This window comes from Rhinolophus sinicus, chromosome 12, assembly GCF_057876585.1.
Source record: "Rhinolophus sinicus isolate RSI-liver-muscle chromosome 12, RSI-T2T, whole genome shotgun sequence".
Lineage (NCBI taxonomy): Eukaryota > Metazoa > Chordata > Mammalia > Chiroptera > Rhinolophidae > Rhinolophus > Rhinolophus sinicus.
Window position 1 is genome coordinate 38,705,130 of NC_142512.1, and position 26,120 is coordinate 38,731,249.

General features: G+C 55.4%; 1 protein-coding gene and 1 long non-coding RNA gene across 6 annotated transcripts; one reads left to right on the forward strand and one right to left on the reverse strand.

Annotated features, from left to right (window-relative positions):
• Positions 1-4,113: 4,113 nt before the first annotated feature.
• LOC109455812 (uncharacterized) lies at positions 4,114-16,489 on the reverse strand. Of its 2 annotated transcripts, XR_012492017.2 has the most exons (4): positions 16,298-16,489; positions 13,195-13,468; positions 10,172-10,267; positions 4,114-9,140 (listed from the first exon to the last, which is right to left on the reverse strand). It is a non-coding gene; the product is annotated as an uncharacterized LOC109455812 (long non-coding RNA). The 2 variants fall into 2 exon arrangements; XR_002138727.3 differs by lacking the exons at positions 4,114-9,140; positions 10,172-10,267 and adding an exon at positions 11,187-11,939.
• Positions 16,490-16,545: 56 nt separating this feature from the next.
• Positions 16,546-25,761, forward strand: PPP1R1B (protein phosphatase 1 regulatory inhibitor subunit 1B). Of its 4 annotated transcripts, none has more exons than XM_019747643.3 (8): positions 16,546-16,700; positions 17,067-17,253; positions 18,931-18,991; positions 19,303-19,325; positions 19,740-19,815; positions 22,985-23,188; positions 24,733-24,852; positions 24,940-25,761. In XM_019747643.3, exons 2-8 carry the CDS (start codon positions 17,173-17,175, stop codon positions 24,987-24,989), a joined length of 615 nt encoding a protein of 204 aa, XP_019603202.1. In that variant the 5' UTR covers positions 16,546-16,700; positions 17,067-17,172; the 3' UTR covers positions 24,990-25,761. The 4 variants fall into 4 exon arrangements, with proteins under 4 accessions (XP_019603202.1, XP_019603205.1, XP_019603204.1 ...); XM_019747646.3 differs by having other exon boundaries at positions 16,696-16,904; positions 17,095-17,253; XM_019747645.3 differs by having other exon boundaries at positions 16,697-16,904.
• The last annotated feature ends 359 nt before the right edge of the window (positions 25,762-26,120 follow it).

Genomic DNA, 26,120 nt, shown 5'->3' on the forward strand with positions numbered 1-26,120 from the left:
TCCCCACATGGGAACAAGGGGTTAGCAAGGCTAGAAATTGGGGTTTTGTGGTGGCCCCAAATTCTGTGCTCCCTCCAGGGTCCTACTCTATCCATGTTTTCCCTTGCAGACCCCCAAAAGGTGGGTCAGGGACCAAACCCCTGGGGTCTGGAAAAGGGACCTCTATGCTTGCGCCCACCCTCCAGGAGGATCCCTGAGGCCACAAAGGGACCGCTGAGGCCCCCTCCCAGGGTAGGCATGGAGGGCATCCCTGGCCCAAGCCCCATAGGTAGATGTTGGCACCATGCCATCCCTCATCCCTGTCTGCCCCTCCCCCACCCACCCTCACGCACACACAGCATATGTGGCTGAACGAAATTCAAACCAAGGGAAAGACAGAGAAAAGGAAAGACTTGCCTGGATGTCTGTGTCTCTGCATGGGCGTGTGTGTCTGTGGGGACATGTGTATATCTGTGGAGTCAGCCGATGGGAGATTTCCTTGTGTGTTTGGGGGCCTATGAATGTTGAGGTGGGGGGTAGAGAGGAACCCCTGGGATGAGCCTCTGCACCCTCCATCTGGGGTGGGAGAGAGGGTCTCAGTATGGATTCCTAACCTCGAAACCTCTCAGTCCTCACCTGCTGACATCCTCTCCCCCTGCTAGACAAGTGACCATTCCACCAGCATCTTTCTCTCCTGGCCTCCTGGTTTGCTTAGTTGAGGGGATAAGGGGCTGGGAATTGCCTAAAGTTCCTGGAGGAGACCAAGCATTCTCCTCCCCTTGCAAAAAAAAAAAAAAAAATACTGAAGCCAACTCCAGCAGTCCTGAGAGTGACCAAGGGGAGGTGGGTCAGACAGGTGTCTTGATAAAGAAGGTAGGAAATTGCTGTTTTATCCTACAGCTCACCTTTCAGCCCTCTCACTGGGCCAGACACAGATGCAAATGGCATAGGTTGAGGGAGGTAGCTTTAGACATACACAGACACACACAACACACAACACACACACACACACACACACACACACACACACACACACACACATACCTGTTCCTCATTCTGTGGCACAGAAAATGGATACACACCCCTACTCAGATAGACACATGTGTGTGAGCAGGTAATCACAGCCAGGTGTAGGGAGACCCTTGCCCACACCCTGACTCAGGCATCTGTGTGTTTCAGACCCACATTTCCTGACCCTCCCCACTCTATGCAAAGACAACCTCAGGTATACCTTAAGCACACACACTTTGATGTCAATCAACCATGTGCTGAGTACCGCAGGGGTGCAAAGATGGGCACTTCCCCCCCAACCTGTACAGATACAGTTTACTCCCTCTAGGAACCCCCAGAGCGGGTCTTGGGCTGGTAAGACACTGAGCTGATGCTTGGTAGAGTGAATTCGGTTCTAAATAGAGGCACACACAATAGCTAAGGAAACCTTGGAGAAGCGGGGATGGAGCTGTCCGAGGCTCCTGGCTGGAAGCAGAAGGAGCCTCAGAACAGTCCCAAGTCCTCCTTTCACAGAGGCCCATAGAGGAGAAGTGACTTGCCAGGAACACACATGTGGAGAGCAGAACCCAGGGACTTGACTCCCCGCCCAGTGCTCCTTCTACAGCCCCACAATCTGCTTCAGAGTCTCCCAGCTGACAGTGGGTCCTGGGTCTGAGAAGGTAGAATCCTGCCTAGGGCAAAGGATCTGGGGACTTCTGGTCATGGCAGAAAGAGAAGCCAAAGGATAGGCCTCAGGTGGGGCAGAGACTCAGGTATGCTGGGCAGGCCCCTGTTCAAATTTGGACACAGCTTTGAGGGCTTTACTGTCCCTTTACTGAGAGTGGAGTCTTCAATCCTGACATGTGGCTCTTCTTGAGCCCTCTCCCCCAGTTGTATGGCATTTTGGTTACCTGCACATGCTTTGGGCTCTGATTCCTGGCCAACCCCACTTACCAGCTTTAAAGAATGATGAATGCCTCTGGCAAGTTACGTAACATCTTCCAGTCTTGAGTTCCCCATCTGTAAAATGGGGATAATTATTGCTACACTTCATAGAGCTGTTGTTAGTTCTACATGTAATGAGTTTAGCACAGGGCCAGCAATATAATGAGCCTTCAGAAAATGCCAGCTCTCATTATTTTTTTAATTAAAATTTATTGGGATGACAATGGTTAGTAAAATTACATAGGTTTCAAGTGTACAATTCTGTAATACATCCTCTATATATCCCATTGTGTATTCACCACCCCGTCAGTTCTCCTTCCATCACCATATATTTGACTCCCTTTACCCTTTTCTACCACCCCCCCAGCTCTCATTTTTATTAAAGTTACCTTGTAAACTGCAACATGCACTACAATATTAATTTCATACACGTACCCCCACACACACACACATTCAGAATGCTTTGTCAATATAGAAGCTGAATTTTTGTTGAGTCAGTGGGTGAATGAATGGATGAGTAGGTGAATGAAGGCTCCTTTGGGGGTATCCCCTCCTCTCCTTGGACACTGAGGGCTGGGTTAAGCCTCACAGGCCCCTATTAGCTCCAGGTCAGAGGCAGGAGGCAGAATCTTGCTCAGGATTGGGGACCCCTTGAGAGGTCCTTGCATCCCTCCCCTGTCTCCTGTCAAGAATGACCTCAGCTCTGTGGGTCTGAGAAGCCCCTTTAAGCCCCGCAGAGAAGGAGGCCTGTGGGGTGGGAGTGGGGGGATACCTGGGAGTATGGGGAACTTCATCTCTCCCAGTCTGTTTCCTGCCCCTGTCTTTTCTTCCTTTGGAAAAATGGAACAAGTTTTTCTCACTCGACACATTTCAACTTTTTTTTTTGGAAGATACAATTAAAAAAAAACAGGGGAAAATTGGAACAGAGGGAGGTGTGGGATGGGCCCGCCTTAGATATCGGCTTCAAAGAGGTACAACACACACGTGTCCACATACACACAAACAAGCATGAACATACAGGGACATACATGCTCCTCTGTACACCCAGAGATGCAGAGATGCAGTGACAGAGAGACAGAAACAGCCAGAAATGGAAGGAAGAAGACGGAAGGAGAAGGACACCCAGAGATGCCATCTGTTACTCCCCCTGGCATTGGGGGAAGGGAGTTGGTGAGGGGCCTAGTCCCCTCTGAGTCTCTGAGAGGGAAAGGGGAATAGTGGGCACCTCAGCCAGGCTTGGAAGACTCCCATTTCTGCTGCCCACCCCCATGGAGGGAGCTGGGAGCTGAGGGTCTGAGGTTCCCATGGAGACATAGCCCCATCCCAAGGGAGGCCACAGTCTGGGCACCTAAAATGGCTGCCTCAGAGGGGTGGCAGCCATTTTGTGCAGGCTTAGGTCCTGGGGGGGGGGCGGGGAGGGCAGGGAGGTGAGGGGGGCTAAGAGCGTGGAGCAGAGAGAGAGGGAGGGGAGAGGTCATTCCTGAGCAGTCTAGGGGAATCTTGCTCAGGGGACAGGATGCATGTTCTGTAAAACTGCTCTCATTACACTCCTTACTCCACCAAAATAAATACATACACACGTAAATCTGTAAAGGCTCCGCTCCATTCTGACGCCCAGAAGGACACCTAGCCAGCCGCCACAACCACCATGCCCCAAATAAGACTGGTGGGGGCAAGTGTGCTGGAGGAGACTTGATTTCCCACCAAAGTGCCAAGCCATGGGGAGCAGGTGGATTAGAAGCCAGGTGTCCATTCCCTGGCCACAGCCATAAATCCATCTCCTGGGGTCTCCTGGGCTGAGGTGGGAAGGCAGGCGAAGAATGAGGGTGGGAATGTGAGGAGGGGCAGCCTGTTCTCACCCCCACCTCTGATTTGAGGGGAAAGGCAGGAATTTGGAGATCCTCTGAGGGCCTGTGCTCCTGGCATTAGCTGTGCTGGGGGAGGAGGAAGGGGAGGGGGCAGGCTGGCACTGCCCAGACGGTGCCTGTTCCATCAGTTGGGGATGCTTGAAGCTTCCTCCTGAAGCATAAGAGCACCTGCCACCCCCTTCCCCAGGCCCCTGTCCCACCTCAAGTCCTCAAGGATTTTGGGGGAGGGGGACCTGCCTCTTCCTCCTGGCTCTGGGGTGGGCACCTGCCCTGCTGCCCCCTCCCCCCCACCCCCCCACCCCGCCCGCCGCAGTGTTCTGGGGAGCGGCGGGCACGCCAGATGGCGTGGCTGAGAATGCGGCGACGTTGCCGGGAGGTGAGGGCTGGCACGGGTGATATGCGGCTGCGTGCCTTGTGGTGCCACGCGGGAGGGGGAAGGGGAGAACCAGTGAGGTGTAGCCCCCTCCTCTGTGCTGACCTCCTGTCCTGACCTCCAGCACACTATGAGACTACGAGGATTCTCCCCGAGTTCTCTTGCCTGTGCCCTGGGCTCCCACTCTGGGTCTAGGCCCCACCCAAAGATGGGTAGGCAAAAGCCCATGGAGCCAGGGGTGATGCTGAGAGCCCTCAGTCAGACCCTTGCTGCACCTTTGACCCTCTCCCCTTAACCCAGGACAAAGGCGATGGAGGAGACTGGCCAGTCCTCTCGCAAAGCTAGCCCCCTCAGGATTGTTCCCTTGCTCCAAAAGTAGACTGAACTTTGCCCCATAACCTGTGACTTATGGCTTCTGAGCCCCTTTTTTCTGATGAGCTCCTTCACTGATGGGTGCTGGTCCCTGAGCCTCCCTTTTATATAGTCAAATAGTTCCTGGATGGACACCTCCTCCTGGGCGCCTTCCCTGACCTCCCCAGGCAGCGCAGCTTCAGTACTTACCACCCTCTGTTAGGAGGATTCATTGACCCATCCAGCTCCCTGACGTGACTGTGGCGGCTACTTGTTTTATATCTCAGTAGCCCAGTGCTTCACACAAGCTATATTGAGTTGGTGCTCAATAAATGCTTGTTGCCATTAATGCCTGCCTGGCTTAGAGGGTTTGAGGTACAGGAGTCTTTCTCCAGAGAATCTCCTAAAGCAGACAGGGTCTTGGGTCAAACCCAGACCACTCCTCCTGTCTTTTGCACAAATTTCAGTCTGGGGAGGGGGACTTAGATGGGAGGGTCACAGATTCCCCTCAAAGTGGTCCTTAGAGAGAGGGCTTGGGGCGCGGAGGTTGAGCCTGGGAATGCTTGACACCTATTCCCTGGGCACCAAGCTCTGGTTCTGAGGCCACATGAGGCCCCGTAGTGCCTCCCCCACCAGGGTGGTTCCTGCCCAGCTGGAGATAGGCCTGTTTGAGCCTCACACCTCTCAGCAGGCTCAGAAACCCTCTCCTTCCTGCCCCACCCATACCTAGCCTGCATGGGATAAATGAGCTCCCCAGGGGAGGGGAGATGAGGTTCAAGTACACCTGACTGAGTCCCACTCCTGCTGCCTTTTCTTCTTAGCTGATGCTACTCCCCAAAACCACTAATACCTCAGAACCCCTGTGTTTTAAGGGCCTGGACCACTCTCTTCCTCTGGGAAATTCTGACTTCCCGCCAACCCCAGCTCCTCTGGTCCCACACAGGATCGAGGCTGCCCATCAATGACTCCCTGTCACCCTTAGGATCAGGCCATGCTCCTAAGGAACACTCTTGATCTGGCTGCTGCCCAGCTCTCATTTGACCCTTGTCTCTGTCTTGAACTCTGCTCCTCAGCTGCTCTAAACTGCTTCTGCTTTCATAAGCCTCGTGCCTATGAGCCTTTGCTCAGATTATCCCCTCTGCCTGAGCTGCACCCTCTCCCTTTTTGTCACCTTTTAAGTATCACCTCCTCCAGGAAGTCTCTCTGGATTAGATGTCACTCCTTTGCACACCTCTGCAGTGGCACAGGCAATGACCTTCGACACATGAATCTCTTTCACCTGACAGCTTATTCCTGGAAGGCAGGAACTGGACTCAGAGCTTGGCACACAGAATATCCTCAACAAGTGGTTGTGGCACCAAAAGCCTGTCCTGTCACTGTTGAACAAAGTGCCAGTTCTACCCCAGAAATGGAAGGCTGCTACCAGGGCAGGATACCCACCCACAGGAAGCCCCTCCTCCACTGTCAGCCTCCTTTGCAATGCTGGCACTGATGTGAAAGTCAGGCTTCCCTTCTGTAAAATGGGTCTGACTGCTAAGACTGTCTTTAAGTGTTAAAGGAGCTAACAGAGCTTTGTGACCCCCACCCCATCCATCTCCACCTCCGCAGACCATAATTTGTGCAAAAGACAGGCGAAGGGGTCTGTTAGCCTCAGTCCACAGCCCTGTCCAGATACGTCTGGTTTTGTGTCAAGCTCCTAACCAACTTTACTTTTAAAAAATCTTTGTTCCTGGAGCTCTGTTCATTACCACATCTTTGCTCTGCCTTTCTTGTTAGTTTTCAAATGAGCAGTCGGGATGTCCTGCCCCTGCCCCTGCCCCCTCCAAGGGTCCGCACAGGAAGGCAGGCAGACCAAGAGGGAGTTCGAGGTGGCCAAAAGAGTTCCAGACTTAGCAGGGCCGCAACCTTGGTCAAATCACGTGACCCTCTGCTTCCTCATCTGTAAAATGGGAACAATGCCACCTGCCCACCTGCTCATCTCCCTCAGCACTGATGGGAGGACTGCAAGGACGGTTGGTTATGAAGTGCACTCAGGTACATCCTGATGGATGGGGGCTGGTAGGCACCTGATAGGGCAGTGCAGAGCCGTGGGAAGAGCACAGGACAGGTGTGTGTCTTGGGCTCCTTTCTCCGGGTGGCTCTGCTCTGCACTTCCCACCCCCGTGGCATTTTCTGGTTTCCTTCCCTGGAAATCAGAGCTAGGGATTTGAGCTGGGCACTTCTGGAGGTCTGATACTGGACAGTTCTCTGATGCTTCACTTGAGCCTGGCACAGGTACAGGGGGCACCTGGGACTGGCAATGGGCACAGATGACCCACAGCTGCAGTGTTGCTGGTGCTCATAGGAGGACAGCCCCAAAGAGCCATGGGGGCAGTGTACAAGGAGGGGATGGCCAGGGTAGGTCTCTGGTCACAATTTAACCAGAGACCTCTTGGCTCAGCCCCTGGGAGACTGGAGCCCAGGACAGTGTGAATGAGACTTAGCCATTACTTACCTGCTTCACTACGCTGAGGGGTCAGGGTGGGCAAGGGAAGGAAAGGGAACAATCTAGTGGTTGGAGCATCAGGGACCAATGCTCCATTCTCCAGATAAGGAAACCACAACACGGAGAAGGGAAGTGACTTGCCTGGTGTGACACCATAAGTAACATAGCTGGGACTAGAGATTAGGACCCCAATTTCCATTTGGGGTCCTCCTGTTCCTGAGGCCTCAGAGCTCTCTGTAATAACATAACATATAATCCATAATAATGACATTGGTGAGCATTATCTGTGCCAGGCACTGGGCTTCACACGCATCATCTTACTTCATTCTTACCACCACCTTGGAGGTGGGATTACTAGTTCCTCCACTTAAGGCTAAGGCCAAGGTCACACATCTAGTAAGTGGCAGACCCTGATTTGAACCAAGCTCTGACTCAGAGTCTGTTTTTAAATTAATTATTACAAACTGTGTGCCTTTCCCCAAACTCCCATGATCTCCACACCACCGAACCAGCATGTTCTGCAATAGCGAGGGAAGGAGCATACCCTGGGTAGGACTAGTTCCCAGGGGTTTGCCCTCTGTCCAGACCCCCAAGTCACAGGAGCCAGTGCCCTGGCCTGAATCTCTGCAGTTCTACTGATTGATGGCTTGGGGAGGGGCAGTCACATTAAACATGGGGTTTCTGCGCCTTTCACTCCTCTTCCCTCCGCTCCTTCAGAAGGTGTCCTCCTTGACCTTGCAGACTGTGATGTGCTTCCTCTACCAGGAAGCCCTCCTGATGTCCCCTGAGGAAATGTGGCTTCTCCTCTGGCCCTTGACACCACATTGAGCCAGCTGAAACCTCAGCTTTAGCACTCCATCACTAGCGGCCTGTCACACAGTTCTGTTCTTCTGTCTGTAAAATGGGAATAAGGAGCCCTACCTCACAGAATCTTTGTAAGGATAAGAAGCAAAGTGCTGTCTATGAAAAAAACACCTGGCACCCAGTGGACCTCTGCCACTCTCTCTTTCTCCTCCGTGTCCTTCTCCTGGCTTTCTCCGGGTTCTCTCCTCACCACCCCTGCCGCGCGCCTGGCACAGAGCCCGCTGCGCCCCAGCCGCCCTAGCCCCTCTGGCAGCCTGACTTCCTGCCGGCCGGGCTCCCTCTGCACGTGCCTGGCGCCCCTGGGGCCGCGCCACCTCCTGGCCCGCTTCCACTCGTACCCTCTCGCCCCGAGCCCAACTTGGGCCGCCGGTTGCCTCTTGGAAAGGGGTCCAGCAGACGGCTCGGAAGTGGGGTCAGAGGTGCCAGAGGCGTCCCGGAGGCAGCGGGAAGAGGACGCTGCCCCTTTAAGGTGCCACCGCCGCGTGGCAGGGAAACAGCTTGTGCCAGCCCCATTCCGCCCGGCTCCGCTCGCGACAAGAAACACAATGCATAACAATCAGACGCGCGCTTGGAGCCGTGCCACACGGCGGGGGCGGGGCGGGGCCGCGGGCAGGGAAGGGGCTCAGGGGTCGCGACCCCGGACCAGCGTCTAGTGGCCGCGGACTGGCCCAGGTCTGGCGCTCCCCGCGCGGCAGCTCTGCGCCCCGGCCAGGCGCCCCCCGCGCCGCGGAGCACTCGCCCGGCTCACGCTTGTCTCCCCTCCCTCCCCGCCTTCGCGCTCCCTACAAAGTTCATTCCCACTAACTCTTTTCCAGGCCACTTCCCCCTCACATCTGACAATCCGGGGCCCCTCATTCTCCCAGTAATCACTCCACTGCACTAATTGCACATGCAAATATGCAAATGCGTATTAATTAATTACTATACTAATTAGTTCTGTGGTATTTGCGAGTAATAAATCATTGGATGGGAGCGAGGAAGCTGGAGACCTGGCCCATTTTCATTCTGCATAAAATTTTAATGGTCTCTCTGGCTGATCCGGGACGGCAGCGCGCGGAGAAGCTCTTAAAGGGCCAGTGGCAGAGGGAAGGGATATGGGCAGGGAGCGCGGGGAGACTCCACCGAGGTGGGCGACCTGGGCGAGCGTGGAGGTGCAGCCCCACACCCTGCAGAGGCAGTCTCCAGCGTGGTGTTGGCTTCTCACCTCCCTTTCGCGGCTAAGTGTCCTTCTGGGTGACTTCTAAGGAGAGAATCCAGGTGGGGAGGATGAGTCTGAGCTCGGTTTCTTTAAGAAAGGAAAGAGGGCAAGGAGCTATGAGAGGCCAATGCCAAGGCCCTTTGGGGCCCCAGGGAGACAAAAATGAAGACTCCACCTCCGGGATGGCTGAGTAAACTGAGGCACTGGACAAGCCAAGCTTTGCTCTCACCTCTGCCTGTCTCTGGGGGAAGGAAGTTTCTAGGGTGTCCTGGGTGCCCCAGTCTTGTCTCTTTCTGGTGGGGGGCACCAAGGCTGGGGGTGCCTCCAGCTTTCCCTTTCCACATGATCAAATCGCTGCCCCGCCCCTGTGGGCACCAGCTGGCACCCTGGCAGAGCAGTCCTGGGCTTGAGTGGGCCCCTGGGACCCTGCTTTATTTCCAGGAGGTAGTCAGGAACCTGGGCACAGGGAGGGGGTTGGCTGCTTTGCAGCAACATTGACTAGAAGAGGCAGAGGGTTGTGCCTCCTGATTTTGCCCAAACCAGAATCTAGGGGATGCCAGAGGTGAGAACACTGGGGAAGTGGAGGCTGCAGGCCTGCTGTGAGCCAGGATCCCCAATATCAGGGTCTCCACTCTGGTTCTGCTCACCCTCCAACCTTCTGCCATCATCAAGCCCCTGGATGGGACAAAGTGTAAATGGCATCCATACTCTAGTGGGGGCAGATAATAGTAACAGCAACTAACAGTGCTATGAATTCTGGTGAACATTTATTTAGCTGGAGAACCACCCAATGCCATAGGTTACAGCCCCCATTTTAAGGATGGAGAAACAGGGACACAGGAAGGTTAAGCCCAAGGACAGTCAGCTGGGAGTAACGGAGTGGGATTTGAACCCAGATAGCTCAGCTCTGGGATCTGGGTTTTTTCCTCTCTTTCCACCTCCACATCCCCAGCACCTGCTGAGAGCCAGGCCCTGTGCTAAGAACTTTATGGACAGTGTCGCATTCAACCTTCACAACAACCCAGGAGGTAGCTTCTAGAGTTGTGGAACCCAGCGCCCAAAGAGGTACACGAAGTTGCTGTTGGCACATGGGGAGGATATAGCAAAGCCAAACTCACATCCAGCCTGTGTGACAGCAGAATCCCGCAGGTTCTCTGATGTTTCCCCATCCTGCTGGGGGTGGGGCAGGAAAGGGTCCTGGCATCCCCCGCTGGCTAGAGAACAAAAAAAGAAATGAACAAACGAACGGGATTTCAGTTAGACCATGGGGAGAACTGAATTCTTAAGGTGTGGGGGCTCCTGGAGTTGAAGTGTGGTGGAAACTTTTCCTTCTTTCCCAAGAAGCAGGCTGGGGAAGAACATGGCTACCAGAGTCAGGAGGGGATGAGGGGGGATGGGAGAGAACAGAAGGGCCCAGAATGAGAAAGCCCAGCCAGAACCATATAACTCAGGAATCCTGGTTGGTTTTTTCCTTAAAAAAACCGAGCACTCCTACCTGTCTTCACATTTCCCTTGGACATCTCCTAAGCACCCCTACCCCAAGATTTGCTACTTGGGGGAGTGGGGGAACCCAGAAGATCCAGTGTCTGCTCTTTCTAGAGGGGGATAATACTAAGTGTCGCTTTGTAAGAACTTACTACCTATGTGCCAGGCACCTTATGTGCATCAACTTGTTTAATTTTCACAACAATTCTGTAATTATTATCCCTATGTTATAGAGACACTGAGGAAGGAAGAGAGGTTGTTACTTGCCCAAGGTCACACAGCTTATAAGTGGGAGACCCAGATTTAAACTTCTGCCCTTTCCTACTGAGCTCCTTGTGGCCAGGGCGGCATGGCTGGATGGGCTCCTTGCCCAGTGGAGTCAGGGATCACAGTAGCAGCAGGCCTTTCTCCTCGGGTGCATTTGGAATTTGCAGATGCAAAGAGAACGAACATGCCACGTGCCATTCACACGGCCCCCACCCAGCATGGATTTTCATGGTGTCTTTCATATGCTAGTAGGAGCTAGGCAAAGGGAATGTTCAGGGGGCCAAAATCCCTCCTCTCATTATCAGGGGAGAATGTGTGTGAGCAACTCCCCAGCATCCCTGCCCCCTCCCAGCCCACCCTTTAGAGAACAGCAGGGTCAGGGAGTTGGTTAGCATCTGTCAGGGGGACCACCCTGGTATGGGAATTGAGATTCCAGTGCTCTCAGGGACAAGCCCAGGGTCCCCTTACCTCCCAGTGGCTCAAGGGAACTTCTCTAGGGAATCTGGACACCCTCATCTGCCCAGAACTAAGGAAACCTTCGACACCTATCTTCTGGGCTGGAAGTCCTAGGTGGTTACAGGGCATTGGGAGGGATGGCCTTTGGGCTACAGCCCATTAGGAAAGAAAATCCATCCTCATCTCTCTACTCCACTGAACCTCAAAGAAGCTGGGTTCATCAGGGTTTCCCCCACACCCACCCACTTCCTGGGAGAATGGGGGCAAGTTGGGGAGTTGGGGGAAGGAGGCAGGAGGGGCAAGCTGGCGGCTCTGAGCTTCTCCGTGCAGCCCTCAGGGCCGGGTGCCTGGGCAGGAGGAGGGGGCAGAGCAGCTGCTGGCGATTTATTAAGCAGTCACGGAAAAATTGGTTTATAAATTAACAGCTGTTTTAACTTTAGGGCCTCTTCTTCAGGGAATGGAAGCAGCCGACTGGACCGGGATTGGAGTGTGTGAGGCTGGTGGAGGGGGTGGGAGGCGGCGGGCTCCGGCAGCTGGCATTCTTCGGGGGCAGCCTCAGCTGGCACTTCGGGGGGCACCAGGCAGTGGCCAGAGCAGGGGGTCTCCAGGTGCCCGGGGCTGAGGCTGCTTCCGCTGTGGGCTGCGGGTTTCCAGTCGTTCTTCTCAACAACATCCCACCTGGGGGCGCCAGAGGGCACAGATACAGCTGTACTCAGGTCTGCCACCAGAGGACAGCCTTGGCACATTGATTTTTGTTCCCCACCACCTCATCGCTCCAAACTAGGCTAGGTGAGAGAGAAAACTGGTCCAATGCTGAGTAGGAGAGAAGGTCGGTCCAGTGCATACAAGCGAACTTCCCCTCGCCCATCCTGAATGTATTAAAGGCAGCAGGGAAGAGGGAGAGCTCTAATGTCAGGGTGTCTGCATTTGAACCCAGACTCTGGGCAAAAAGTTCTGAGCCTCATTTACCTCATCTGTAAAATGGAATGATACTAATGAGGATTAAATGAAGTAATACATATAAAGGGCCTAGCCCAGTGCCCAGCACAAAGTAAATGCTCCATATATGGCACACGGTGTCAATTTCTATGACTTATGTATCCATCCATTGATTCATTCATTCCTCAACCCATCCTCTCTACAGCATGTAGTGCCTACTGTATTCTGGGCACTATGGCAGGCAGGCAATAATGGGAAGACAGACGGTGGAAGGGCAGGTCTCAAAATAATGTACTAAGACTTCTGATACACCCAGTGAGGGGGGAGGGGAGGTTGATTTGCACGGGGCAAAAGAGCGTGTTTTGGGATGATAAAAATGTTCTATATCTGTATTGTGGTAGTGGTTATATGTTACAAAATTTTCAAAAACTCATAGAAATGTATATTTAAAATGTGTACATTTCATTATATGTAAGCTTTAACTGAATAAAGTTGATTTCTTAAAAAGCACCCAGTGTGAATTTATTGAATGGACAAAAGGATGGATGATGGATGAATGAATGAGTGTGTAAATGAATGTCTCAGATAATTGCCCCCTGTCCCGGTGCCACCATTGTCCCTGTTGAGAGTGCCCTTGCCCTCTCGGTGTCCACCCGCTTCCCAAGAGACGGACCTTGGAATCCCCGCCACCGCCCCTGCCCCCACCAGCGGCAAAGAAAGGTGCCTCAGTGAGCCCAGCTAGCGTTCCCCGGCTTCTTTAAGGCTGCTTCCCGGAGATCTCTGAGGCCTCCCTTCCAGCTGCCACATGCCAACCCGGCCAGCTTGGTTCAGCTTAGTGGTGCCAAGGTCACGGGTGTGATGCCTAACTACAGACCCGCCGTGCCAGCCAGCGGTGCAGCCGCCCAAACCCTGGCCGACTCTGCCACCTGCTGGCCCTTTTTGGAACTGCACCCCTAGAGCTCCTGGGTAGCTGGAAGCTTTCTTGAAGACCTACCGAGCTCTGCACGGGGCTGGGACTTTATTGTGTGTGTGTTCTTGCAGTTGAGTCAGCTCTGGCTCCCGGCGACCCGATGAATGAGTGACGTCCACAATGTCCTGTCCTCAATAGCTCTGCTCAGCTCCTGTAGACTCATGCCTATGGCTTCTTTTATGGAGTCAATCCACGTCATATCTGGTCTTCCTTCCACTTCTCCTGTTGCCTTCTGTTCATTTTATCTTATTGAATCGTCACAGCTACCATGTGAGGTGGGCTTTGAAACACGAGGAAACTGAGGCACGGAGAGGATAAGAAATTTGTCTAAGGTCACACAGTAAGTTACAGACCTAAGATTCTTCCCCAGTTCTGCCCAACTCCCCCGTTTATGTTCTGTCCATGAGACTGTTTTGCTCGGGGAAGGGAGGGAATATCCACTCTTCCCACCTCCCAGAAAGAGGACAAAGGCCTCACACCACCCTCCCAAATTCACCTTCCAGAGACAGTAATGTTGTGCCTCCTGTATGCCAGGCACTGTGGCAGCAGCAGCAGGCCAGTGATACGAAAAGAAATCGTGTATTCAAAATAGTGTGCTCAGACGTATGCTACGTTGATAGACATGCTGCGATAAACTTGTTTTGTCAGTCCAAGCAGAAAAACCCATAGTTCAATGGGAGTTATGTCAAACAAGGTCTTTAATTTTTTTCCTTGGACCCAACCGCCTGTGCTTCTAACTCAAAATAATACCCGAAGAGTGGCATATTATTTTTATATCTCATTTGCATATGATTAATTCTAAGTCAAAGAAAATGGAGGTCACCCTGGCCTCTCGCTTCTCAGCCCCTCCAGGATATGCCTGACCCTGGCTGCCTCCCCCAGCCCCTGCTGGGCTCCCCCCATCCTCACCAGCCCCTCCCCACTCCTAGCCCCTGCCCACACTTCCCCAGTTTCCAGAAGTCCTGTTCTTTTCCTCCTCTGTCACCCACGCAGCCCCCGCCACCTGGCCGCCCACCTGAAAAACTTTTCCCCAAGTTCTTGAGAAGTCGCGTAGGATCCAGGAGAGAAAAATCAAAGTAATAAAACCTCATTTAATTCCTAACGGAGGGCAGAGCTGTGAGCTGCAATTATCTTAATGCTGAGCTATTTTTACTCTCTCTGCATCTCTGTCTTCTGCCTCTCTCCGTAGTCGTGACACTTTCTTTCTCCCTTTGTCTCTCCATCTCTCACATGTGTTTTCTCTCTTTTTGCTTTTTCCTACCTTCCCTCCTTTCTCTGTCATTCTTCTTTCCCTTCTTTCTCCTTCCTGTCTGTCCCTTGTGCTTGTACCTCTGTTAGCCAGTCTTGCCTGCTCTTGACCCTGGGTTTAGCAGCCAGAGCTGTGGGTGCCAAAAAGCCTGGCGGGAGAGGGCAAACACCCTGTCCTCCAGCCCCAAACATTCTGTCTTCCAGGTCTGGCTGAGAGGGAAGAGTCTCCCTTCCCAGCTGCCCCAGCCTGGGTCAGCGACATTTTTCCTGATTCAGAGCCTCCCAGAGCTCTAGTCCTTTTGGCATAAACAAGTCCTCCCTGTCAAATAAGACTGAGCCCCTGTGGTCCCCAGGGCCTTCTCAACTCTGATGGGCTCCAAGATGCAACTGGTGGTGATGCCTCCTTGCCCCTGTGCTCTAATTACCCACCCAGCTGTCCTCTGTCCCCTTCATCCCACCCAGGACCTTCCCACCCTCCAGCACTGGAAGCCACAGGCCTCTCACTCTCATCCTGGCCCAGTGGCCATGCAGGTTACTGCCTGGGCTGTGTCTTTCACATGCCTCTTTTGAGTTTCAGAACTTCCTTATTTACCCTCCCAAGGCACTGCCAAACTGAGCTTTGCCACTCCTCACCACACCCCATCTGGAAGAGGGGTCTGGGCCAAGGCAGGGGCTGCCAGAGATGCCCACACCCCTGGACCAGCATCCTGGCATCCTGCTGTCTCCCAACAAGCACATAAGTCAACAAACACAGTGGGACTTGAGCCAGGCCTGGGGTTGGGGGGAGTGGAGCTAAGTAGCCAGGGCTTCCAGCTCCTAAGGGCAAAGCTCTGCCCCCCTGCCACCCTCTCTCTCACCCCCTGAGTGGACAATGGCTCTGAGGCACAACATCATGCCTCTGAGCCCATTTCCACAAGACTCCTCTGGCCTCCTGCTCCCACTCCGCTCTACCAAGGACCCAACATGCTGGGGCAGGGAGTGGAAAAGTTGCTGGAGGTGGGGGGAGGGCTCCTGACTGATCAGGCCTGAGTCTGACCAGGAGAGAACACGGCCAATACAAACAGAGCCCCAGGAAGACATATGCAATGTACACGTCTACATACATACACACTCTGTCAGCGTTAAAGAGGTATTTAGACCCTCACCCACAGGCCTGCAGAGGGAAATGCCACCCTTGCAAAGATACCCTGGACTTGGACAGGGGCACAGGGACACTCCAATCCACAGGGCCAGTGCCTCCCCTTCCCCTCTCCAGAGACACACACACACACCTCTGCAGAGAGAAAGGCTCACACTTCAGAAATGAGTACACACCTCTACCCACAGCTCTGTTCTTGAATACACCAAACACACACATGATGGCACGTGTACCATAGACAGCCCCCAACACCCCCAACTCTATTCCCCCTAGGCTGGCTGTCTCTCCCTCGCATTAGAGCTGGGGAGAAAAGGCAGGAGACACGTGAATCCAGGGTACATTGTGACAGGCACACATTCCCCCCAAGCCCCTGAGTGCTCACAGGATCACAACCTCATGCCCCTCCACTGCACAGGTTAGAGCTGTGGGTGCAGTACCCCCACCCTCCTGCAAGCTGGCACACGCCTGCCCATCACCTTGACAGCCTCTGCCAATCTCCCCCACACCCACACCCTCCCACACACACACATCGTCCTCCCACACCCTGCCACTCACACTGCATCCTTGACACTCTGACACACTTACTCACAGATTCACACACACACCCATACCACACCGACCCCCCACACACACACTCCCTAGTTAGATGCACCACAGGGCCCCTGGCATTCCTCACACACACTCCCTGCCATGATGACTGACACGTGTCCTCCCACGCACAATCCGCGCTTTTACACTCACTCGCTTTCTAGGACACCCCCATTCACAGCTTGATATGCTGGTGGCACTCTCTTCACGACCTCACAGGCCTCCTGGTGAAACTCCAAGTACCCAGGCCACGAAGGGGTTAAAGCTAGAGTCCCTTCTCCCGGCTGCCCCCTCCCCGCCTAGGCCTCCTCCCTCCTCCCCCTCATCCTCCCAGCGGGACTCCATCAATAATGCAGCTTCAAGTTCTGGGGAGACTGCAGGGGGCCCCCAGCCTGTTCCCGGTGCCCTGGCTCACACTCCCGCCCTCCCCGGGCCCGGAGAGAACACGCTCCTCCGTGTTCATTGGCTACTTTCTCCTGAGCCCTCCCATCAAGCCCCCGGGTGCCACTCCCAGGCGAGAGGACGGGCTGGGGACCCCAAGGCTGGGGCCAGAGGGGTGAGACCGGGAGAGACGGAGAGAGGCAGAGACAGAGACAGACCCAGAGAGGAAGAGAGGGAGATCGAGGAAGAGCGGAGAGACAGAGGAGAGACACTCTGAGAGCGAGGGAAGGAGGGGAGAGGCAGAGACACCGAGATCCGAGAGCCGGGGAGCCCGCGGGTGGAGGCGCGAGCGGACAGAGGCGCGGACCCAGCGCGGCAGGCGAGCCTGGGGGCAGGTGGGGCAGGTGGGGCGGGCGGGGGGGTGAGGGCGGGCGGCGACCCTCCTCCCGCGCGCTCCCCTAGCCGCGCGCAGTATTTTTATCGGTGAGCGCATAGCCTTCCTCCTCCTCCTCCTCCTCCTCCTCCTTCTCGCCACTCACAGCCCGCTGTCACCGCGGCGCCCCGAACAGCGCTGGCGAGCCGAGCCGGGAGCGCCTCCCCGGACCCCGAGTCGCGCGCCCCTTTCCCCATCGACTACCCCGCCCGCCATGGACCCCAAAGACCGCAAGAAGATCCAGTTCTCCGTGCCTGCGCCCCCCAGCCAGCTGGATCCCCGCCAGGTGGAGATGGTAAGGGGGACGCGCCCCATCCCCGGCAGCACCCCCACACACTCCGGGACTCCCCTGCGCTCTGGGCGCTGCCGGGTCCGTGCTGGCCTGGGGGTTGGGGGCGATGGGGAGTCCCGGCCTGCCTTGGACCGGCGGGGCTTCTGGGAAGCGCGTGAAGTTCGCTGGAGACTCGTGCAACTTTTCCCGGTGCCTCGGTCCTGGTCCCCGCGCGGGAGAATTCTGGGCGATGAGCTTCTGAGCATCCCAGCAGCCGTGACCGGTTGCCCCGGGAGGGGGGTCTCTCCTCTGGACCCTGCACAATGTCCTCCTTCCCTGGGCTATCACTGGGACCCATGAGCCCTGGCCCAGCCAGCACTGGTCAGATGTGAGAAACCTTGTCCCCTGACCCCTTATATGGAGCAGACCCCCAACTCTGCTGCCCCATGGCCCTGCCCCTCTAGTCCCAACCTGTCTGCCTGGCCTGTAGTCGCCAGAACCTTGTTCTGACCTCCTTCTGCTGTCAGGACCTAAACAGAGCCTCAGCATGGTGGTGGGGGGTGAGCAGGCATCACAGAAGCCAGACCTCTTCACAGGGACAACTGAGGTCTCAGAAGGTGGGGAGGGAGAGGAAGGAGAGAAAGAGGAGAAGATGGCCACCCCTCACCCACCCACAGCCTGAGGTCACTTGTTGCTGAGTCTCAGTGGGATCCCAACAGAGCAGTGAGAGTACGGCGAAGTCATTTGGGGGGAGATAGGGGGTCACAGGAGTGCAGGTTGGGTCCTAGGCCTAAGCAGCTTTTGGTCTGGAGGGCAGTACTGGAGCTTGCAGGGGGAGGTGGCAGTTTCAGCTTCATTCACCTGGTTCTCTTTGTGCATTTCCCTGGAGCTCAGAGGGGACCTAATTAACTGACACTTGGTCTGATTGCCAAGCTGGGGGGGAGGCAGTTACTGGGAATGCTCTGTGTCCCCTCCACCCCATACCCTCACTGTTTAGCTTGGCGCATGTACCAAGGAGGGCAACTTTTCGGTTTTTTTGTTAAGACTGGGTGAAGAGTTCCACAGCCTGAGAGAGAATGCCAGAGGGGCCCAGGCCCCCCGAGACACCCCCAGGCCCCTGTGGGTCTGTGACTCAGGCCCACACTTGAGCCTCTGTGTGAGGTTGGAGGTGCCTGCAGTGCCCCAGCTCAGCCTCCCTCTGCAGCTGGATCCTGTTTCTTTGGAGCCCTTGAGCTGACCTTAAGTGGGCAGGGCCACGTGGGTGCCGTGGCCGTAGGGCATCTTCCACCGCCAGCTTCAGTTCCCAAGGTCTCATGTCTTCAAAAATGAGGAGAGGAAGGGCCTTGATAGGGATGATAGACACGGATACCCCTTGTGGAGTAGCCATGGAGTGAGATACTCATGGGCTGGGTGTCAGTGACAGGTTTCTCTCTCATCCTTTCTCTGCCTTGGATGCTGTGTGGCCTTGAGCACTTTGCTGAAACTCTCTGAGCCTTCGGTTTTTACCTGAGTAAAATAAGGGCGTTGGGTGAGCTGCAGAGTTCCTTTCAGCTCTGACAGTCTTTGATTCAAAGGTTCCCTGGGGACTCCAAAGCACTGTTTGTTCCCTGCTGCCTGGGGGTGAAGTGGGGTGGGTGTGGGTGTGGGCTGCTAGTATCTGTCCCGCCTCCCCCCTCCCCACCTCTTTCTCCATCTCCTTAGATCCGGCGCAGGAGACCAACCCCTGCCATGCTGTTCCGGCTCTCTGAGCACTCCTCACCAGGTGGGCCCCTTCCCAGCCCCCCCTGCCCAGCCCTGGCCCCACCCTAACCCTGGTGCCTTCTTGGGGCCCTTGCCAAAGTCCCAAGAGTAGGAGCTGGAGCAGAAGCGGGGCGGGAGTGAGTAAGGTCTGGAAGCCCAGTTCTGCTGGGTTCATTTATTGACGGGCACCTCCCAACCCTAGGAAGGAAAGGGCACACTTTCCCTTTCCCCAGAGATTGACCCTTTGGGGAAAGTAATTCAGATTCTGTTTCTCTCTCCCTGCCTCCCTCTTCTCTCTTCCTCCTCCCTTGGTTCATTGGTGGCTTCCCTCAGAGGAAGAGGCCTCCCCCCACCAGGTGAGTTTGCAGGGCCGCTGGAAGGAGGGATGTGGTGAGGTGGCTGGGATTACTTCTCAGCTACAGGGTACCACCCAGGAGGACACATTAGTATATCAATTGGCACCTCTGGTGACAGAGCCTGGTGCCAGGGTGCCACCAACCGATCCTCCTCTGCCCTTGTCTTTACTCCGGACTGGGGTGAGGCTCTAGAGCCAAGGGTCCCCCCCTGAGCCAGGCCACAGCTTATGGAGGCCCTCCGGAAGCAGTGGGGTAGCCTCAGCCTGTTGCAGGACCAGAGGGGTAGCAGCACCCAGACCCATCAGCAGAGGCTAGACCAGTCTGCCCAGGTCGCTATGGGTGGGATGGGATGGAGGGAGGTGGAAGGAAAGGGGCCTGTGGTAAGCCCACTTAACCTGGCACTTTCCCTGGCAGAGAGCCTCAGGAGAGGGGCACCACCTCAAATCGAAGAGACCTAACCCCTGTGCCTACACCCCCCCCTCGCTGAAAGGTACTACCCCCCTACCCATCAGTCTGGCTGTCCCCATGACCCCTGGAACTGGGCTGACATTGGGGGAGGGCGGTGAAGTGTTAAGTTTTTATCAGTGGGGAGGGATTGTGTTGTCCTCCAAACCCCACTTCAAGACCAATTAGGTCTTAATTTGACCCAGAAGCTGGGAAGGGTGGCTGTGGGGTTGAAAGAAAAGCGGTGGCTGGTCTACAATAACAAGCAGGCATCAACATAGTGAGACTCAGCTCTGCCCTTTGCAAGTGTGCACTGACCACCTCCCGTTCCCCACTCCCAAGGGGCACCTTCTTCTCTGGGCTGCACCCCTTGCTCCCCTCTCCCATGCCCATAACACTTGCACAGGGTTGCACACTGGGTGCTTCACCTTCTTGCTTTTCCTTTCTATATTAAAAGGCGTATCATTTCTATAGCATACACTTATTCAATACCTAGTGTGTGCCAGGGCTCACTGGTGGGCACTGGGCAAAATAAGGGGAAGGAGATTTGGTCCCTGCCCTCCTGGGGCCTTTGCCTCAAAGGGTCAGGGAGAGTTACAGAGGAGAGGATCCTTAAGCCTGGATTTGCAGGGTGAATAGGAATTCAACTGGCAGGCAAGGGTATCCCAGGAAGAGGGGAGAAGATGGGCCAAAGAGAGGAGGTATGAAGTCACAGCGGTCTTTAGGGCCAGCCTGGAGACTTGGCTTGAAGTGGGGAGCTGTGGGAGATACACCTTAAGAAGAAGGTGGGGCGGATTGGGGTGTGGGGTGGGTCTCTTTCTTACTAAGTCATAGGATGCCTCCCCACCCCACCTCAACTTCTGCCTAAGGCTCTTCCTGCCTGGCCAGCCCCCTCCTCCCACAGAGGGTGAGAAGGAGGGAGAGCAGAAAGGTGTGCTGAAAGCTCCCCGCTTACCCCGCTTACCCCGTGGGTTTAATGCGTTCCCAGCACCAGCTAAGGTCAACAGGTGCACCTGTCAGCCCGCCTGCCAGAGCTGGGAGCAGAGAGGGGAGGCTGGGAGGAGAGGAGAGCGGGTAGGGACCCTTTCTCTTCCCCGGGGGACAGGAAAATGAAGGGACAGCAAGCAGGCAGTGTGGTTCAGCCCCTGGAAGGACTTCTCACCTGTAGGGATGTGGGGAAGGCCAACCCCTAAGGCAGACATGGGGGGGGGGGAAGGTGGCATCTTCTCAGGTGAGAATACGGAAACTCTCTCCTCCCACCCTGGACTGGGAGGGGGCTGCTGAATGCACGTGAGGAAGAACCATCCCTTGGGCTCTTGCCTGTGAGAGTGGGGCAGGGGGCTGGGGGAAGCGCATATGTCCCAGGCTTTCCTAGCACCCTGCAGGGGCCAGAAACGTGCCCCAGCCCCCTGCCCCTTTGGGCTGCGCCTTAGGAGAGTCTACGTGGGAGAAGCAGGGCAGTGGAAATGGGCCAGGACAGGGGTGGGCAGTGGGGGGAGGTTGGGAGTTGTGCTGGGGACCTTTGAGCTTAAAAAGGGAGACTTGGGGTAGGGGTTCAGGGCTCCAGAGATGGAGACAGAGAAAGGAGACGGCTAGGAGGGGGAGGGGGAGACCCCAGAGAACCCTGAGAGGCACGAGGCGCTGTGCACGCACGCGGGAAGCTCACGGGGCGCCAGCACAGGCACTGCACACACCTATTGTTGTCACTGAGGCTCACGAACTGAACTCTCCTCCCCCAGCTGGGGAAGAGGGTGGCTGCCGGAGCTGCCACCTCCTCTCCTCCCTCTACCCTCCCTCCAGCCCTCAGAGGACCCTTCTGTACCTGGAGGACACTGTTTTGTAGACTTCAACCCCTTTCTGGGCAAGGGAAAGCACCTGGCAGGGTTGGGTAGGGGGATAAAGCAAGGGCCTCTGGGGAGTGGGCCACACTGAGTCTTGGCTTGAAGGGGTCTCTCCAAGGCCAAGCTCTCACACTTGGCTGAAGGTGAAGATTCGCCGAGTCCCCAAGGCCAGGGCAGGGCGATTTATTGCGCTTTTATTGCCTGGGTAGTTTGCCCAGAGCCAGCGGGAGGCACCGGCTGGGAGCCTGGGGCAGGGCGGGGCAGCGGGCACACACAATGCTCCCTCTGTGCCTGTCCCCGACTTGGCAAGAGTGCGGTGCCCTGCTCACTGCACCGGAGGTTTCCAGCCTGGATCTACCCCTCTGGGCTTTCTGAGGGGAGGGGCTGCCTGCCGACCAAGAAGGAGCTAAGGCAACCCCAGCCCCTGGCTCCTCAGCATCTTGTCCGTAGGCTGAGTTTACCAGTGCCTGGCCCTCTGATGCCTCTGCCCCAGCCACTCCTCACGGTATCCCTTCCACCCCTGCCATCCTCCCAGAATCTCCTAGCCCTGGCCCCTTCCTCCACTGCCAGGTCCTTTCCATCTTCTGGAAACCTCTCCAGCTGCCCACACGGTTCCCTTCCTAGGCCCTATCCCAGCAGGCTTTGGTGGTGTTGGGGGGGTGGGTGGGTGGTGTTTGCTGCTTTCTAGGTCACCACAGAGGGAGCTGGAAGCTTGGGGATGTGGGTCAAGATTGTGGGGGCCGCGTCTGAGCACACCACACCCCCAGGCAGACTTCACTGGCTGCAGACTATTATGTCCTCAGGCTCAGAACTGTTCCTACCTCTTAGAGCCTGGGGCAGAGGCGTATGGAGTGGCATTTATGATGGGGCAGTGCCAGAGGATGGCGACCAAGCCCTGCTTAGGGGTGGGTAGGATCAGGATGAGCAGCTAGGCATTCTCCCAGACATTGAAAGGGACAAATTTCCCCAGCCCTGGCCCAGGGGCCCTGTACCTTCTGCCCAGGCTATAGCTGGTGGACACTATGACCTGGTGGACAAGGTCCTTGGAGAAGCAAGCTCCCCAGCCAGGGAATGTTAAGCTGCTGTTGTGCCCGCCTGATCTTGTCCAGCTTGGTGCCCTATGGCCTAGTGCCAGCCTCTGGGGGGCCAGCATCTTTGGACAGCTTAAGAGCCAAACATGATCAAGAGTCTACCCCCTGCTGCTTCAGTCCTGGTCTGGCCCCCAGCAGGCTGACCTGCAGCCTTTAGCTTTGAACTAGACCCATAGGGGGTTAGCTCTGCCGTAGGCCAATGGAAGGAGGCTGGGGCCTCTCCAGCTCCAGGGACTGTTTTGGGACCTGGCTGACCCTGCCTTCCCGGGTGCCCCTGTGGCAGCTGTGCAGCGCATTGCTGAGTCTCACCTGCAGTCCATCAGCAACCTGAGCGAGAACCAGGCCTCAGAGGAGGAGGATGAGCTGGGCGAGCTGCGGGAACTGGGCTACCCGAGAGAGGAAGAAGAGGAGGAGGATGACGATGATGAGGAAGAAGAGGAAGAGGAGGACAGCCAGGCTGAAGTCCTGAAGGGCAGCAGGGGTTCTGGTAAGCTGAAGGGGCTGCGAAGCCTGAGTCCTACCACCAAGGGTCAGGTGGGGTCCTCCTTGAGTGTCCTGGGACACCCCCTCCCAGTTCAGTTTCTCACACATGTCAACTGCAGTCGTATCACAAGGGCCTCCCCATCCTCACCCCACAGGATGCCCCACATGCAGCCTTACCTGACACCTGGGCTGCTCTCATCCTTGACTCAGTCCCTCTCCCAATAAGGTTTTTCTTAATAATTCTTCTCTTCCCTAAGAATCAGACAAGGCCATGTGAGGTTTGAAGCTGGACCCAAGAAAGAACTTCCCATCCATGGTGGTGAGGGGTGCAAGGAGATACAGAGATAGGGAATGAAGGGTGTCCAATGCCCCCCATCACCTGCATTTCTGAATGTAGGATGTGGTCTCTGCTGGGAGGTAGAGGGCTGGCTGATAAGTCCTCTCCCAGACCCTGTGGCTTTCTCCTCTCCTTTACTACTTAGGCTGGGGTGAGAGAGTGCCCTCTAGTGTCTAGATGGAGAATCCAGGACTCAAGAACCAATCTGGTCCTGCGCACCTCCAACCCCAGCTGCCTGGGGAGAAAGGGGCCAGGGAAGGGGCTCAGACCTACCAGAAGTCCTGAGAGCCAGAGGCCTCAGATTCAACAATCTCAACAGAGGGTCCCAAGGCCCAGAGAATTTCTCGGCAGGAAGATCTCAGCCCCTCCCATGGCTATTTCTCCCATGCCTGGCCACGAAGGCTGTGCCACACCTGTCCCCTCCTAGTGCACATATTTTTTGGTCCCATTATTTACGGGGATGAAAAAGTCGACCACCCCAGCTTGTCCAGCCTTTGCACCCAAACAAAATGGAATGGGCCTCCTCTCTGCATCTCTGGCAGTGGGAGCATCAGCCATGGAAGCAAAAGCTGTAGCTGGAAGAGTTGAGTCAACTCCCACTGAGACCCTCAGAACAGGTGGCGAGGAGATAAAAGGAGACTGTAACCTCTGGAAAAGCAACAGGGCAGTGGGTCAAATGATAAGGCTGCCACCACTCCCAGAGTGGCTCCTAGGTGCCAGCGCTGGCCTGGGCAGGGTATTAACTATTATCTAAGGCAATCGACACAATTTCCTTGTTACTATCCCCTTCAGAAAGGTAGTAACCGACTTCTCTAAGTCATATGGCTAGTCATTGGCAGAGCTATCCTACCGTTTCCCCGAAAATAAGACCTATCTCGAAAAGCAGCCCCAGTTAAGAGCTCAGCCAGATGGATACATGTAGTACGTTATGACGATGTTCCAGAAGATGACATGACTGTATTTGAGTAAATGTAGATTGTTGCACATGAGAAAAATCAGATATCCCCTGAAAATAAGCCTTAATGGAACAAAAATAATATAAGACCCGGTCTTATTTTTGGGGAAACACGGTAGTCCAGTGCTCTCTCCACTATTACCATAATGACCTCAGTAAACTTAGCCTCAGTCATCAGCCATCCTCAGCTCATGCTCCAGGACAGCCAGATGGACACTTAGAATCTGTGGCTTCATCCCTTGTTCCCCATTCCCAGCTGGGCAGAAGACAACTTGTGGCCAGGGTCTGGAGGGGCCCTGGGAGCGCCCGCCCCCTCTGGATGAGCCCCAGAAAGATGGAAGTTCTGAGGACCAAGTAAAAGATCCTGCACTAAGTGGTGAGGTTTGGAAAAGGGGTGCGGGGAGGTGGGGCTGGGATTTTGGTAGGCATGTCCAGGTCCTGAGTCCCTCTGCTTGCCTTGCAGAGCTGGGGGAGGAGCCACAGCGCCCTGCCCACCCTGAGCCTGGCACATAGGCACCCAGCCCTGCATCTCCCAGAAGGAAATGGAAGGGGCATCACTGTTCCCCAGAAACCCACTTTGTCCTCACCCTATTTTCTACCCTTCCCCTCACTTGCTAGGGCTGCGGCTTCTGACTTCTAGAAGACTAAAACTGGTCTGTTTGCTTGTTTGCCCACCTTTGGCTGATGCCCAGAGTCCCTGGGCACTTGCTGCCTGCCTGATGCCTACCCCTGCCAGTCATTCCCCTATTCACCCAGTGGGAGGCAGGATGTGAGAGAGCTTATATTGGAAAATCCAGTAAACAAGGGATAAATGTTCATCCTTCACCATTCTACTCCCCAGACCTCCTCCCTTGGGCACAGGAAAACCAAAGGGCAGGACCCTAAGATCTGGGAAAAGAGGATACAGAGAATCTGTAGGTGTGCTAGGTCCTTCTGAATCCCCTCTCTTCCTACGGTGGATTCCAAGTCACCACCCCTCTCACTGGCTTCTACTAGGGCCAAGGATTCAGGCATCCTTCTCCACAGCCTCAACATTTAGGACATCTTCCCCTTATCACCCCTGCTCCTCAGCCTGGGTGCCTGGAAGATGGACTGGCCAAGGCTGCTTTGTTGCGTTTTGTTTGTGCTTTGATGCCAGGAATGCTGCCTAGTATTCGTTCTTGGGGGGGAGGGGCATGCAGTGGGGGAGCCAGGTTCTTGTCCTCCAGCTGCTCTGCCCCCTTCCTCTCTTCCCTGACTCCAGACCTGAACCGCTTCCATGCTGTAATAAATCTTTGTAAATAACTGTGCTGAGACTCCTTTTTCAGGGGAAAGGAAAGGGAGGAGGAGGTAGTAGGTATTTTTCCCCTCATGTGAAAGACCTGGTTACTGGTCATCCTAGGGTCAGGGTCTTGCCCTAGTAACCAGCCCTCTCGTCTAGGAGTCTTTCCTGCAGACAACCAGCGGGGGGCACTCTTAGGAAGGACCACAACAAGTCTATATCCTACTAGGGATGGCTGAAAGAGACAGAGAGGAAAGAGGACAGGGGCTTCAAGAGCAATTGTGGATTCCTCCAAATTCCGTCCCCCCAGCACTGCCTCAGGAAGTTCCCTTTTTTCCACTGTGCCAAACCTACATGGCTGAATAACGACGATACCCCTGGGC

Bases quoted from the DNA above. Each gene is read 5' to 3' on its own strand.
- PPP1R1B (XM_019747643.3), top strand. From the start codon at position 17,173: ATGGACCCCAAAGACCGCAAGAAGATCCAGTTCTCCGTGCCTGCGCCC. The intron at 18,992-19,302 runs GTGGGCCCCTTC...GGCTTCCCTCAG, and splicing joins CTCTGAGCACTCCTCACCAG to AGGAAGAGGCCTCCCCCCAC. The intron at 24,853-24,939 runs GTGAGGTTTGGA...CTTGCCTTGCAG, and splicing joins AAAAGATCCTGCACTAAGTG to AGCTGGGGGAGGAGCCACAG.